This window comes from Acinonyx jubatus, chromosome D1 (assembly GCF_027475565.1).
Source record: "Acinonyx jubatus isolate Ajub_Pintada_27869175 chromosome D1, VMU_Ajub_asm_v1.0, whole genome shotgun sequence".
NCBI lineage: Eukaryota > Metazoa > Chordata > Mammalia > Carnivora > Felidae > Acinonyx > Acinonyx jubatus.
In genome coordinates this window covers 95,152,149-95,165,857 of record NC_069390.1, presented here as the reverse complement: position 1 = coordinate 95,165,857, position 13,709 = coordinate 95,152,149, and the positions used below count along the sequence as shown (strand labels likewise).

General features: G+C 47.1%; 1 protein-coding gene across 3 annotated transcripts in view; it reads left to right on the top strand.

Moving 5' to 3' along the window:
* GRIK4 (glutamate ionotropic receptor kainate type subunit 4) overlaps positions 1 to 7,506 on the top strand; it is a 428,197-nt gene extending 420,691 nt beyond the window's left edge. For all 3 annotated transcript variants that reach the window (XM_027036757.2, XM_027036756.2, XM_027036754.2), the window contains 2 exons: positions 2,599 to 2,717; positions 6,692 to 7,506. In XM_027036757.2, coding sequence (XP_026892558.1) covers positions 2,599 to 2,717; positions 6,692 to 7,048 — 476 coding nt within the window. In that variant the 3' untranslated portion in view covers positions 7,049 to 7,506. The remainder of the gene's footprint in view (positions 1 to 2,598; positions 2,718 to 6,691) is intronic.
* Positions 7,507 to 13,709: the final 6,203 nt, after the last annotated feature.

The following is a 13,709-nucleotide window of genomic DNA, read 5'->3' as shown; positions in this document are numbered from 1 at the left end:
TTTTCTTTGGGGATTTTTCCTGTATCAGGCAGAACTATCGCAAAGTGATCAGAGAGTCTTCTAGTACCTCAATGGTCGCTTGGGGACTCCGTTTACCTGAACAGGTGGATACCCTTGGGATCACTGTGGTCACCTTCCCCTTCACCGAGGCCCTCATCCGGCCTTCTCCACAGGGACCAGCTGGAGGCTCTGGTTCATCCATGAGGCTCAGATGCACATCTGAACACCCGGCTCTCACCACCCCTTAACCTGCTGCTGGAGCATGTGCCAGAACGCCCCGGCCAGGCCCCTCTGTGCCCTCTTTCTCAAGTGTCCCCCCGTGTCTGCACCGTTCACCTGGATCCTCATGTTCCCATGGTCAAAAACTTTCTGCCCAGATGGTCCCAGTAACCTGGGGCTGGTGTTCAAAGGAACCCCAAGCATCTTCCTGCTGGAAAGTAGAAATCTACTCCAAACCCTCTATGCCTTCCCTTATAATTGATTTTTTAACTACCCCGCTGTTTTTGATTATTCGAAATAGAGGATTCATATCTGCACTGGTTTCCAAAAGTCAGCTGCGTAGACCTGCAGACCAAAGCATAGAGTCCTTGCGATGCATTCGTGGTGTAAGCCGTGGTAGCAAATTATCAGTGTAGGCGGGCACTGCACCCAGCCGGGCTGTTGTAAAAACAAAACAAAAAAAGCAACACTTGAGGCTTCGTGAGAGGAAAGCCAGGGAGTCTTGAAATGACTAGGTGGGGCTATTTTTCCAGCTTTCCAAGGTGCAGAAGGTAGCGTCGGATTTCTGCTCCTGAACTAGGCTCATTTCTTAGTGTTGCAATGAGGCTGGCTTTCCCTGACACTGACATAGCTCCCTATCCCCTTACTGATTAAACAAACACTCAAACATGCAAGCATTCTAGACCAGCCCAGGGTGTAAGCTACCCTCCTGGCATTTTCCTGGATAAAAAGTGCTTTTTGATTTATGAATGTGGCCCCTGGGGAATCGGGGTCTCATGTGCTTATGACACTGCCCCTAAGGTTTGGGTTTCTCTGAGACCAAGCAAAGCATCCAGTTACGTAGCTAAACGCAGTGTTTGACACTGTTGGAAATGAAACAACCTACAAATATTTACTGAGTACGCGCTGTGTATCATGCTAGGCAGCGAGGAGGCAACTGGGAACTGCCTGACTTCAAGGAACTTAGTCATGTACATTGCTTCTGAAAATACCAATCTGCACACTCATTTTAGGCCTGGCTAGAAACGAGTCACTGGTGAAATGTATTTTAAAATGCAGATGCCGGGGCTCCTGGGTGGCTCAGTCGGTGGCGTGTCTGGCTTCCGCTCAGGTCATGATCTTGCGGTTTGTGGGTTCAAGCCCCACGTTGGGCTCTATGCTAACAGCTCAGAGCCTGGAACCTGCTTTGGATTCCGCAGCTCCCTTTCGCTCTGCCCCTCCCCCACTCATGCTCGCTCGCGCGCGCGCTCTCTCTCTCTCTCTCTCAAAAATGAGTAAAAACATTTAAAACATTTAAAATGCAGATTCCTAGGCCCCATCTTCAGAGACATGGATTCCATAGGTCTGGTGTAAGGACTAGAAATCTCTATTTTGAACAAGCTTCCCAGGTGGTCCTGTTGGGTCGCCCAGTTTGACAAACACTGGTCTGGAGGGATAAAAAGTTTTACTGTCTAACTAAGTAACATGTTGACGCAGATAATGTAAACGGAATTTTTTCTACCCACAGTTCAGTTAAAACAACTGCTTTATATCCAATAAACCCAGTGTTACAGAGATTCACTAAATTTTTTATGAAGCGTCTAGACTTTATAGGTATTTTGCTATCATGTCTCTGTAGGCTAAATCAAATTTTCACTAATCCGTTTTGTTTTCTTTTCATAAAAAAAATTTTTTTTAATGTTTTTTTAAATTTTTTTTTAAATGTTTATTTTTGGGAGACAGACAGAGTGTGGGTGGAGGAGGGGCAGAGAGAGAGAGGGAGACCGAGGATCTGAAGCAGGCTCCAGGCTCAGAGCTGTCAGCACAGAGCCTGACACGGGGCTTGAACTCAAAGACCATGAGATCATGACCTGAGCTGAAGTCTTGAGCTGCCCAGGGCACACCCCTCATGTTTATTTATTTTTAAGAGAGAGAGAGAGAGAGCAGGAGCCGGGGAGGGTCAGAGAGCGAGGACCAGACAGAGGATCTGAAGAGGGCTCTACACTGCCGGCCAGATGCAGGGCTCAAACTCACGAACCATGAGATCATGACCTGAGCTGAAGTCAGTCGCTTAACCGACTGAACCACCTAGGTGCCCCTCAATGACCCTTTTCTGAAAATGACCTTCCCTTCCCACCCCCAGATGGCTTTTTGAAGGCTTCTCTCTAGTCTCCTCTTTTTGCAACCAGATCCCTTCTCCCGTCTTTTACTCCATCAATGCCGCTCCTTTGTTTGTTTGTTTGTTTGTTTCAAAAGAATAACTCTATCAAGGAATATGTGTGTAAAGTATCTACAAGACTCAAGTTCTGGCTCTGTAAATGACCTTCAGCATCTTTGGTAGAACAATAATGTCTTTCAGCCCTCTTACGTTACTTTTCGTTTGTTCTCACTTTCTTACAGGACTGGGAATGGAGAATATTGGTGGAATCTTTGTGGTTCTTATTTGTGGCTTAATCGTGGCCATTTTTATGGCTATGTTGGAGTTTTTATGGACTCTCCGACACTCGGAAGCTACTGAGGTAAACCTTCAAAGGGGTACGACCTGTAGTGTTGGCGGACGGGCTCGGGCATGTACAAAAATCATTTTTTGAGACCCCATAAAAGGGTGGAGTGCCCACGAGACAGTGCAGGGGAAAGAATCTCAATCCTGAGGGCAAGAGATCTGGGTTCATGCTTTATCACTTACTAATGATGCAGCCACAGAAAGCGCACTTAACCTCTGAGCTGCAGATTCTTTTCCGAAACGGCCCGGCAAATACATATGGGATGAATGTTTTATGCACAACGAAGCCTTCTACAACTACAATTTAAGACGTAGTATGGCAGAGAAAACCAGGCAAAAGTACCAGGCTGCCAGTGGAAACCGTTGACGTTAGTTCTTGGATCTTTAGGATGTTTTTAACTTCCCGGCAAAGGTGTTTAGAGATACCCCAATTTACGTGAGCCCAAGAATTGCGTCTTTTTTCCCCGGGGATTTTGAGTAACTTTAATTCCCGAACCTGTGGCTTCGCAACTGGGCTAATGTAGATTTCCCACAGACTGAAGGGTTTGGTTAGAAGGAAGAAGACTGTGTCCTTTTCTGCCTCAGAGAAGGGGCACAAATCCTTATGTGCTGATGGCATCATTCGGCTTTTAAAGTACAGTAGCTTCTCTCTCGGTTTCTCAACCCTGGATCTCCCTGAACCTCCTGGCTTCACTGATGCTGGAGAAACAGCTCCTAGCAGGACATGAGTGTACGTGTGCCCGTCCATCAGTGGAGTCCAGCCTCAGGCGGGGGTGGGGGTGGGGGGAAGGCTGTCAGTACAGCACTGCCTGCCGGTCCTTTTACTTTTCTGTGCTCAGCCTCTTTCCCATACCCACTACTACTTCCAAACCGTCGCCCACTCCTCACATCCCTTGGCCCCTCCGTGCACAGAGGTTGATTTTATCTCCCAATCTTCCCAGGAAATCAGGAGTGGGCAGCCCCAAGTATACAACTCCCGCTTAAAACGCTACCCACAGCTAAAACCACCCCTGCGGCCCACCGCAGATGCTCCCGGGCATCCCTCTCTCTCTCCCTTGATCCCATCTTTCCTTGGCTATTCTAGGGTCCTCCTCGTTCTCCCCGTTATTTTTGCTGCCTGCTGACTCCCCAAAATCTAAACTTATGCGCAAGTTTATCCTCTGTTTTAAAATAATAACAGGATCACTGTTGGTCTTGCGCTGTCTTTTCCCTCTGGCCAACCAAGGTGATCCGACTATCTCAGTCTCCATTTCCGGACCTCCCAGCCAGTCCTTAATGCAAGGCAGTCTGGCTCCTCCCCATCCCTGCACTGAAAGGTCATTGCTAAGAGGTCTAACCCCTCCCAGTGGGCAAAACCAGAGAACCCATTGGGCCTTATTGGACCTCAGTGTGCCCCTTGATGAAGTGGACAGTTCCTTCCAGGAGCTCTCTCCTCCCTTGCCTTTCCCGGCACCAAGCTTTATTGGTTCCCCTCCTGTCTCTCCCTCCAGCTTTTCCTGCCTTTCTCTCTTTGTCCACAACTAAAATGGTGGTGCTACTTACTTGGTAAGACTTAGTTCAACCTAAGTGTTCTTCTCCCTGGGAAGCTTTTTCTCGTGCCTTCTGCCCTGGACGAGAGGAGCTGATCATTTCTCCTCCTTTCCATCACCACTCTAACGTGTGCACTGAGCACTCCTACACTGTGTTGCAATTATTTTTGGATCTGCCTTCCTAGTAAACACTGCCTGAAAGAAAGCACTGTGTCCTCTGTCTCTACATTTCCCCCCAAAGCACAGTGCTTGATACGTAATTGGCATCCAACAAATGAGTGTCTCACCACATATAATAGAGTAGGCAGGTGGTATTGTTTTAGGTGTTACAGTCATTATTAGAAGCACAGAGATGTTAAGGGGCTTGCCCAGAATCTCTGATATTTAGTAACAGTAGGAGGTCCAGAACCCAGGTCTTCATTCTTGATGCTGGCCATATCCCATCAGGTGATACTACTTCTCTGTAGCTGCTTTAAGTAGAGGATCTGTGCACATTTGGTTATTCTCCCAAGAGTTCACCCATGGTCTGGATGTACCTTAAAAAATTCAGCGAGGACTTCCGAGAACCAAAATGAAGAGTAAAGTCTCCGTTAGCTATCTGGCCATGGTAGAACAACTGTCCTGTTGATAGAACTGGAAGATTGGAAGAAAGACCATGAAAGAGCAGGTTTCTTCTTCCATCAGAGTCCAGGAAAGCATCCCTTCCAGCACAGAGTAGAGAACTAAACTGAGCATACATGTGCTTTGGAGTAGGTGGGTTTAGGTTCAAAATCTGGGTCAGCCATCGATGAGTCAAGTAATTTTTCACAAGGTAAATAACTTCTCGGAGCCTCTGTTTCCACATCTGTGAAATGGGTATCATAGACGTAGCAGCGGGAGTAGTAGACGTAGAAGTGTAGCAGCAGTAACACGGGCTTGTGATTCTTCACCCACAATTCTGCAGCCTAAAAAGCTTAGAAAGTGCCAAGTTCTTTTTATAAATTTGATGCAAAATGCATTTGGCGACAACATTCGAACCAGTGCGAGGCTAATGTTAGTATTTATGGTCTTTATCTCACTCGGTGTAAGGTACATAGGCTTTGCTACATAAATAACTAACGTGCTTTTTCCAGTTTTATGGCCAAATAATTGACATACATCATTGTGTAAGTTTCAGGCATACAGGATAATGATTTGATTTCCACCTATTGTGAAATGATTACCACAATGGGTTCGGCTAACATGTGTCATCTCACAAAGATACAAGAAGAAGAAAAGGAAAAAAGGAAAACCAGTTTTCTCCTTATGATGAGAACTCTCAGACTTTACTCTCTTAACAACTTAAAAAAATTTTTTTTCTTAACATTTGTTTATTATTGAGAGACAGAGAGAGACAAAGCATGAGCATGGGGGGGGGGGGGGGGGCGGCGCAGAGAGAGGAGGAGACACAGAATCCGAAGCAGGCTCCAGGCTCTGAGCTGTCAGCACAGAGCCGGACCCGGGGCTCGAACCCACAAACAGCGAGATCATGACCTGAGCCCAAGTCAGACTCTCGACTGAGCCACCCAGGCGCCCCACTCTTAACAACTTTTAATGTGCTTGAATATATAGAGTCTGCCCTAGACCCCACGGGGTATGACGCGCAATATATTCTATGTATGCTTTGTTACCTCTCTAAAATCTAAATCATTCTTTTTTTTTTTTTTTAATGTTTATTTATTTGTTTTCAGCGGGGGATGGGCAGAGAGAAAGGAGAGAGAGAATCCCAAGTAGAATGCAACGTGGGGCTCGATCCCACCAATTGTCAGATCATGACCTGAGCCGAAATCAAGCGTCAGTCGCTTAACCCACTGAGCCACCCAGGCGCCCCTAAAATCTAAAACGTTCCGAAACATAGATGGACCAAGGGTTTCCTATCAGGAGACTATGAACCTGGAGAGGTGGTGATTGTTGTTGCTTTTGTTACAGTGATTATCATCTCCAGCTATACCCAGTTGATCAAAAGAATGAGTCTTTAGCTTGAGAACAGAGCGTTCCTGGAGACATGGCTTTTTTCAAATACTTGACAGACCTGCAGAAGAGGGGATGTTTATTTATTAGGCTTCAAGTTACAAATTTAATTGGGATCGATGGACGACAATTTCACGCAGAGGGATTGTGAGCTCAGTAGAAGGAAACACCATTTCACGGGCTATCTCCCAACATGGTGAGGACGTTATCTTTGCAGGCCTCCGAACAAAGACAGGACAACCAGCTGGCAGGGCTGTTGACCTCTAGGGTATGGAGGGTGTTGGAATGTTTAGTGGCAGGTGGACTGAGGGGGTGGGTTGCCAGGCCTTCATGTTATCTTCATCCCTAGGATCATGTGATTCTGAGACAGGGCCCCCCAGTCCCCCTCCTGCAGAGACACGCAGGGGACGCTCAAGAGACCCCCAGGGGCTCTTTCTAAGAGGTTAGGCTGTGACCTCCTCCTTCCCTCCAGGTGTCCGTCTGCCAGGAGATGGTGACCGAGCTCCGCAGCATCATCCTGTGTCAGGACAGTGTCCACCCCCGCCGGCGGCGCGCTGGGGTGCCTCCGCCCCGGCCCCCCGTTCCCGAGGAGCGCCGGCCGCGGGGCACCGCCACGCTCAGCAACGGCAAGCTGTGCGGGGCCGGAGAGCCGGACCAGCTGGCGCAGAGACTGGCCCAGGAGGCCGCCCTGGTGGCCCGCGGCTGCACACACATCCGCGTCTGCCCCGAGTGCCGCAGGTTCCAGGGCCTGCGGGCGCGTCCTTCGCCTGCCCGCAGCGAGGAGAGCCTGGAGTGGGAAAAGACCACCAACAGCAGCGAGCCCGAGTAGCCTCGGGGGGCACCGGACACGCGGAGGCCAGGTGGGGAGGCGGGAGGGCTGGGGGGCAAATGCTGCGCTCCGCAGGGAGCCCGGACTTGTACAGCGTCCACGCTTCTCTCCGGAGCCTGGATCCAGGAACTTGACACACAGATCGGAGAGCCTGACGCCCCAGCCAGAGCCAGCGCCCTGGTCCGGGAGCTGGGTCCACCCAGAGACGTTGCACCCCGAGTGGGAGGGGACGCCCGCCCTCCCGACCGCAAGGACCCACCTTCTCCCAGTGGGCCTTTCCCTCCCGCCAAAATTACAGAGTCTGGGGTGGGGGGCCTTGCCCAGACCTGTCCAATGAATTGGGGGAACCATCAGTGGAATTCTCCCCTAGGAAGGGGCCATTGTACCTTGGGTCTAGTTCTTACAGGAAAACAAACAAATTAAACTAAACAGGGAAGTTTTTCTTTTCTGGATTTGTATATTTTTGTTAATGCTCTCTTATTTTCCTTTTCTTTCCCCTCCCTTGCACCGCGCCTCACCCCCCCCCCCCACCCCCCCCCCCCCCCCCCCCCCGCCTTTCCTTCTTTGTTGTCTTCTCCGTTCTATTCATTTGTTTGGGATTTTTTTTTGTTTTTGTTTTTGGAGGGGGAGGCTGGGTTAGGGAATGGAATTCTAAATAATCCCTGTTTCTTTTTCCTAAATTTTAGGATTTGGAGCGGCCAAGTGCGTCTGATTTCAGGTGCTGACCTCTCTCTTCTGAGTGGGGATTGGGGATAATGGGGAGTATAGGAGAAGAGTCTTGGGAAGAAGGAGGTGGAGAGTCTCAAAGTCCATTAAAGTAATTTTTTAAATGCCAAAATCCAACCCACTCATAGTTTACTCAGAGAGACCTTGAAATGCCTGGGATTTCAGGGGTTAATATGTCTTCTCTTTCTCTTTCTGACTTTCACTATGACCGGTTCGATTTGGTCTTTTGTCAATGTGATCTCTAAAGAAGAGAGACAGGGGAGGAGAGCAGAATGTACAAGGTGTCCTGGGGCCTTGCTTAAGGAGCAGGGGCAGGTGATACACTTTTCCCACACCCTGGCCTTGGCTTCCCCCGGAGCGTGCTGTTCACAGGGAAGGAAGCATGGGGCTGCCCTGTCGGTATGGTGCACACTCTGTCAACACTATCTCTTTAACCAAACCCAGTAGCTGCCTGTGAAGCCAGATCCCCTAGGCTGTCACGGATCGGGTGATTTCTTAGATGTGAGACCTGGGTGCAAATGTGTGTGTGTGTGTGTGTGTGTGTGTGTGTGTGTGCGCGCGCGCGTGCGCGCTGTGTGTGTATTAAATGGAAAGACCTTAAGTAATCAAGAATTTGCCAGCTTCTTCGGAGACAGGTGGGGTCTCACAGCTCATACACCGGCCTGGGAACTCTTGAGTTCTACCCTCAGCTTGGGCAAAAGTCCCCTTGCGTGACTTTAAGTAAAGCATTTAACTTCTCTTCCATCTGCAAGATCTGAGTTACCGATGCTTTCCAGGCTAGCAGATGGCTGCTAGTTACTGCTGTACTGTGAGATGTTCGCAGGGTACGTACAGAGCGCTCATCTGATGGGCGGGGTGAGGCTCCCCAGCCGCTGCTTCACCTTGACCTTGACCTTGACCTTTGCTTGGCTTCACCAGTTGGGAGTTTCATGCAGAGAGTCTTCACTTTCTGATGGAAAACAAATTCTATGCAATTTCTGATTGTCAACTTCGAAAATCCAGAGGGAGAGAGAAGTAATCAGCCGCTCCCAGCCCCACCCCCCCCACCACCGCCACCACCTTGAATCAAACTGTCCTCACATTTCTGTTCTGAATGTACTAAAATAAAGACATCTTTGGAAGATGATGAGCTTAATTCCATGGTTTTTTTTTGTTGTTTTTTTTTTGTTTGTTTGTTTTACCATTTGGGTAGGTTGACATCCACCCAACCTTGGGGGGAGGAGAGGGGGCACAAATGGTCTCCTGGTTATTCCTGTAAGGGATGCCAGTGTTGTCCTAGGCTGACCTTCTCTGTCATGAATCTCAATTTTTTTTCCTTTTCCTCTTTAACCATCAAATAAGGACAAGCTACAAGAGGACACGAGTATTTTTTTCCACCTTGCCTCAAGTCCCACGGATTTGGTGGGGAGGACACGCAGGCCCCCTGACCGCAGACCCCAATGGTGCCATACTGCTCCAACCCACAGCTTCATCGCTTGCTTCTCACAATGTGGTCCCTACTGTTAGATCACATTTGGGGCAGGAAGGGTTGGGTATTTTTTCTTTTTTAAACAACAACAAAAGAACCAACCTCATTTTTATGAGCAGGATATCTTGATCAATAGCAAACGTTTTTTAATGGATTAGGGAAATAAATGTCCCCATGAATCATTTATAAAGTCTGTTGCTTTCACTGTGTGGAATAAAGATAAGACTGACAGCGCTAGACAGTTTCTATTAGCTGCTGGACTATCGCTGCACCTCACTCCAGCTGGTGAGTGAACCTGCACCCAACTAGTTGTCTTCCTTGGTATGTCTCCGCTTTTTATCTGTTCGTCGTTGGCTTTCTTTTCCATTCTGTATTTTCTATCTGACTCTGTATACTGTACAAAGCAGTTTTTTTCTTGTCTGTTTATCTTTCTTCAACTGGAATATTTACAATAAAACAGAAACAAACCCTGAAGTGCTAGTGATGGATGAAAGCTGTTTGGGTTTGGGGAGAACAGTTTGGTGTGTCTGACATCCAGGTACCCTAAAAGCAAATAAAAATATAAACCCACTTGGTGTCTTCCCCTCCACCTGCCCTTCTCTATCTCTCTTTCTATCTCTCTCTCTTCCTCCCCTTCTCCCCTCTCCACTCCCCCACCCCCTTGAGCTCTTTGTTCAGATCCCAGGAAAGTCTAGGTGGCTTCTTTCAATTTGTAGTCCTGGGAGTCTGAGCCAACCACTGCCCCCCCCCCCCCACAACGGATACACATGTTAATGAAGTTCAGGATTCATAGGGTTTTGTCTTCCTAAATGCACTTTCACAGAATAGGTATCTATTGATACCTAGGGTAACTCTAGTCAGATATCACCCCAGATTCCACTGGGAGCTTGAAGATTACATCATTTAAAATATAATACTTTGCTTTATTTCTTTTAATTGCCTTGCAGGGCCCCAACCGTCACAAGATCTCTACCCCAGAACCCAGGTGGGGTGTAAATTGAGCGTGTAGATGGCCGAAAATCTTTTGGCTTCCTCTAATCCAATGCTCATATGAGAATATTCATCCTGGGAACTTGCCAGCCGGCCGTCTTATTGGCTAGGTGAGACTGACATATCATGATAACCAATCCACCTGGGGCCACTCTGTGAAAGTTTATTAGTTTTGGATTCCAAGGAGTTGAATTTTCTTTTGGAATCCAAGGGGGACTTCCCCATGGTGTAGGAGTCAAATACATGAGGCCAGAAAGGGCTGGGGCATTTCAGACACGGCAGATTGGTGGTTGGAGTGAGCTTGAGAGAACCATTTGTGCCTTTCCCGCCAATGGGGTGTGAGCAGCAAGGTAAAATAGTCTGGAAACGATAAGGGAGATTTAATTCCCTGACTGGTTGTTCACTCTCTTGGGGGAGTAACAAAGAGGCCTGTTTGGAAAATTCAGAGAAGGAATCCTTTCATAAAGATTTTGCTTAAAGCTGGTGCTTCCTATGGGGCCTTCTGAAGACAGAAATTAAACCTTTAGTTGCCTTGAGCTATGAGTTATTCCCAGCCTTTCTACGAAAGGGGACTTTCTCCCCACAGACAAGTCCCCACCATTACCCAAAGAGTGTCCCCAGGGTCTGTTGATCTGGTCATCCAACAGTGTCCCTCAAAGATTGGTGATGTCATACCTTCAAAAAGCTCTTCTCCTAGAGAAAAAATAAATATTTTACTTTATTAAAATATCTTTTTATATAAATATGAATGTAAATTTATATGTATCTCTATATAAAAACATATAGGTATATTTCACAACTTGGTGTGGCTTCCAGAGGAAAAAAAGGCTCCCAAGTTTTAGAACTAAAGGGGTCAACAAACCTGTTATATATTAAGGACAACCAGGCACGAGAGGTTGTCACTCTGGATAGAACGTAATTGTTCAAATTTTTATTAATGTCTTACTCCTCAATCAAAAATGAATGAGGGGCACCTGGGTGGCTCAGTCAGTTAAGCGTCTAACTACGGCTCAGGTCATGATCTCACAGTTTGCCAGTTCAAGCCCTGTGTTGGGCACTGTGCTGACAGCTCAGAGCCTGGAGCCTGGTTTGGAATCTGTGTCTCCCTCTGTCTCTGGCCTCCCCCCACTCACGCTCTCTCTCTCTCAAAAATAAATAAACATTAAAAATTTTTTTAATGAGTGAAAGAATACTAATTTTACCATGACACAAATAGCATTGGTGTCAAGAGAGAAAGAAGTCTACAAAGGCAATAAAGTAGAAAACCACCTCTCTGGTTGGAAATGGCAGGCTTGAGGCCCTAAGAAGGAAAGGGCATAAAGCAATTGAGCATATAAGCTGTCCTGATATTAGCTAAGAGCATGCATATAAATATTTCCCTGGCTGGAATGTACTGAAGCGTGTGAGGGAATCAATGCCTTGTGACTGCGGTTGTGTCTGGGGATTTGACGCTAGTAGTGGGTTAGAGTGTGTAGAGCTCATATCATGGAGGATGAAGATCAAACACGTAAGCGCAATGATCTGCTAGAGAATTAGCTGAAAGATGCTGCCAGCTTTCATATTCTTGTGCCTAATCTGATGTTCTCTTTTGACTATGCCAGAGAAGTCAGAGGGACCAAAGGACCTCTCATCCTGCTGGCCCTTTTTCAGGTTGGGGAGTGATCTTGAGAGGGTATATCTTTAACACACAGTGCCACATTCGATTCTGTGGCCAAGTAGTGAAGAAGTGGAAGAAATTATCTGTACTCTGCCTGGATAGACAAAACTCACCTAGGAAGTAAAGCATGAAATATCAAAGTGATTTGGACTATAAACCATGTAGAAATTCAGAAGGGCTAAGGACTCTGGGTAGTTGAGATGGGCTTAGTGGAGGAAGCAGGAGTGTTTGTGACTTGGGGGGTGTTGAAAACCTTTCTGATGGCTAGCAAAATGAGACTGTGCTTCATCTCGCTTGGAGTGCAATATGGTTAATTCATGTTGACGAATGGGGCGCTCTTGTGATAAGAGATAGCTTGTCGTTGCTATTGTTTTGTTTGTCACCCACGGTGTTCCTTTTGGTGAGATTCCAGCTCTCCTATTATGTTTCTTCGTGTTTGCTGCCGACACTGTGACACTGTTTAGAGATCTTTTACCTCTATCTCATTCCAGGGCTTCTTTAAATTATATTAATGGGATTAGCTGCAGAAACAAACAGCCTAGCCCTATAGAATACAGAAAGACTAACTGAAATAAGCAATGAAATGGTCTGAAGTGGATGATGAGCTCTTTAAAGTGTGTGTGTGTGTGTGTGTGTGTGTGTGTGTAAAATATTTTTAAATTGCAGGGGTGGGGGGGAAGGGAGTGTGAATACAGAACCGAAGGTGTGGAACCAATGTGAAAAATCAATACAGAACCAAACCCCCCAATTTGTGATGTACAGGAACATTTTAGAACAATTTTCCTTTTCAGTCCATTAAACCGTCCTGTTATCCATAGCACATGGAGTCCGCCTAGAAAGTTATTCTACTTGGATTGTTCTGATTAGATTCTTGGTAGCTTTTCCATTAAGAATAACAGATATGTGACTTCCATTTCCACATCATCTGTAATCCTGTAGCACCAAGTGAGCACAGGCAAGCATTTCAAATCACCAAAGCTTGGTCAAATGTGAAGGTCAAGGAGAGAAGTCACAAGTAGGTAAACAGCCCCAGGCGGCATTACCACACGAGATGGTGCATGCCGGCTAGCTCAGATGCAGTGACAGGACTTGAGGAACCAGTTTAAAGAGGACCAGATGAAAAACAGTTCAATACAGAGAGATTTCAGTTATTTTTTTCCTTTGCGTCTCCCCTCTCCCCTTAACGCAAGGTAAACCGAGCGTGCGTGCGCATGCGCGCACATGCGCATGTAGCTGTTTAGCGCAGACCTTCTCTCCGTGCTCCTTATGCCCATTTCAAAAGAGAGAAGATGCTCTACATGATCGCCTCAGCATGCTGCTAGATAATATTGCTGGGTTTGATCCTCTGGCTTAGCTCTCACTGAGTGCTGTTTGATGTCATTTATTTCTAGGCCAACCGTATATGTAGATGCATGAAGTAAAAAGTTGTTTTTCCCGCATTCCCCCAGTTGAGTGTGAAGATGCCTGAGCTGACTTCTTAAAATCTCTTCCCTCCACCCCTGTCAGCTACAAAGCAAAGTTCCTCTAGCGTTAAGAAGTGACCAGACAGGGGCGCCTGGGTGGCTCAGTCGGTTAAGCGTCCGACTTCAGCTCAGGTCACGATCTCGCGGTCCGTGAGTTCGAGCCCCGCGTCGGGCTCTGGGCTGCTGGCTCAGAGCCTGGAGCCTGCTTCTGATTCTGTGTCTCCCTCTCTCTCTGCCCCTGCCCCATTCATGCTCTGTCTCTCTCTGTCTCAAAAATAAATAAAAACGTTAAAAAAAATTTTTTTTTAAATAAAAAAATTAAAAAAAGAAGTGACCAGACAAAATGCAAAGCCACTG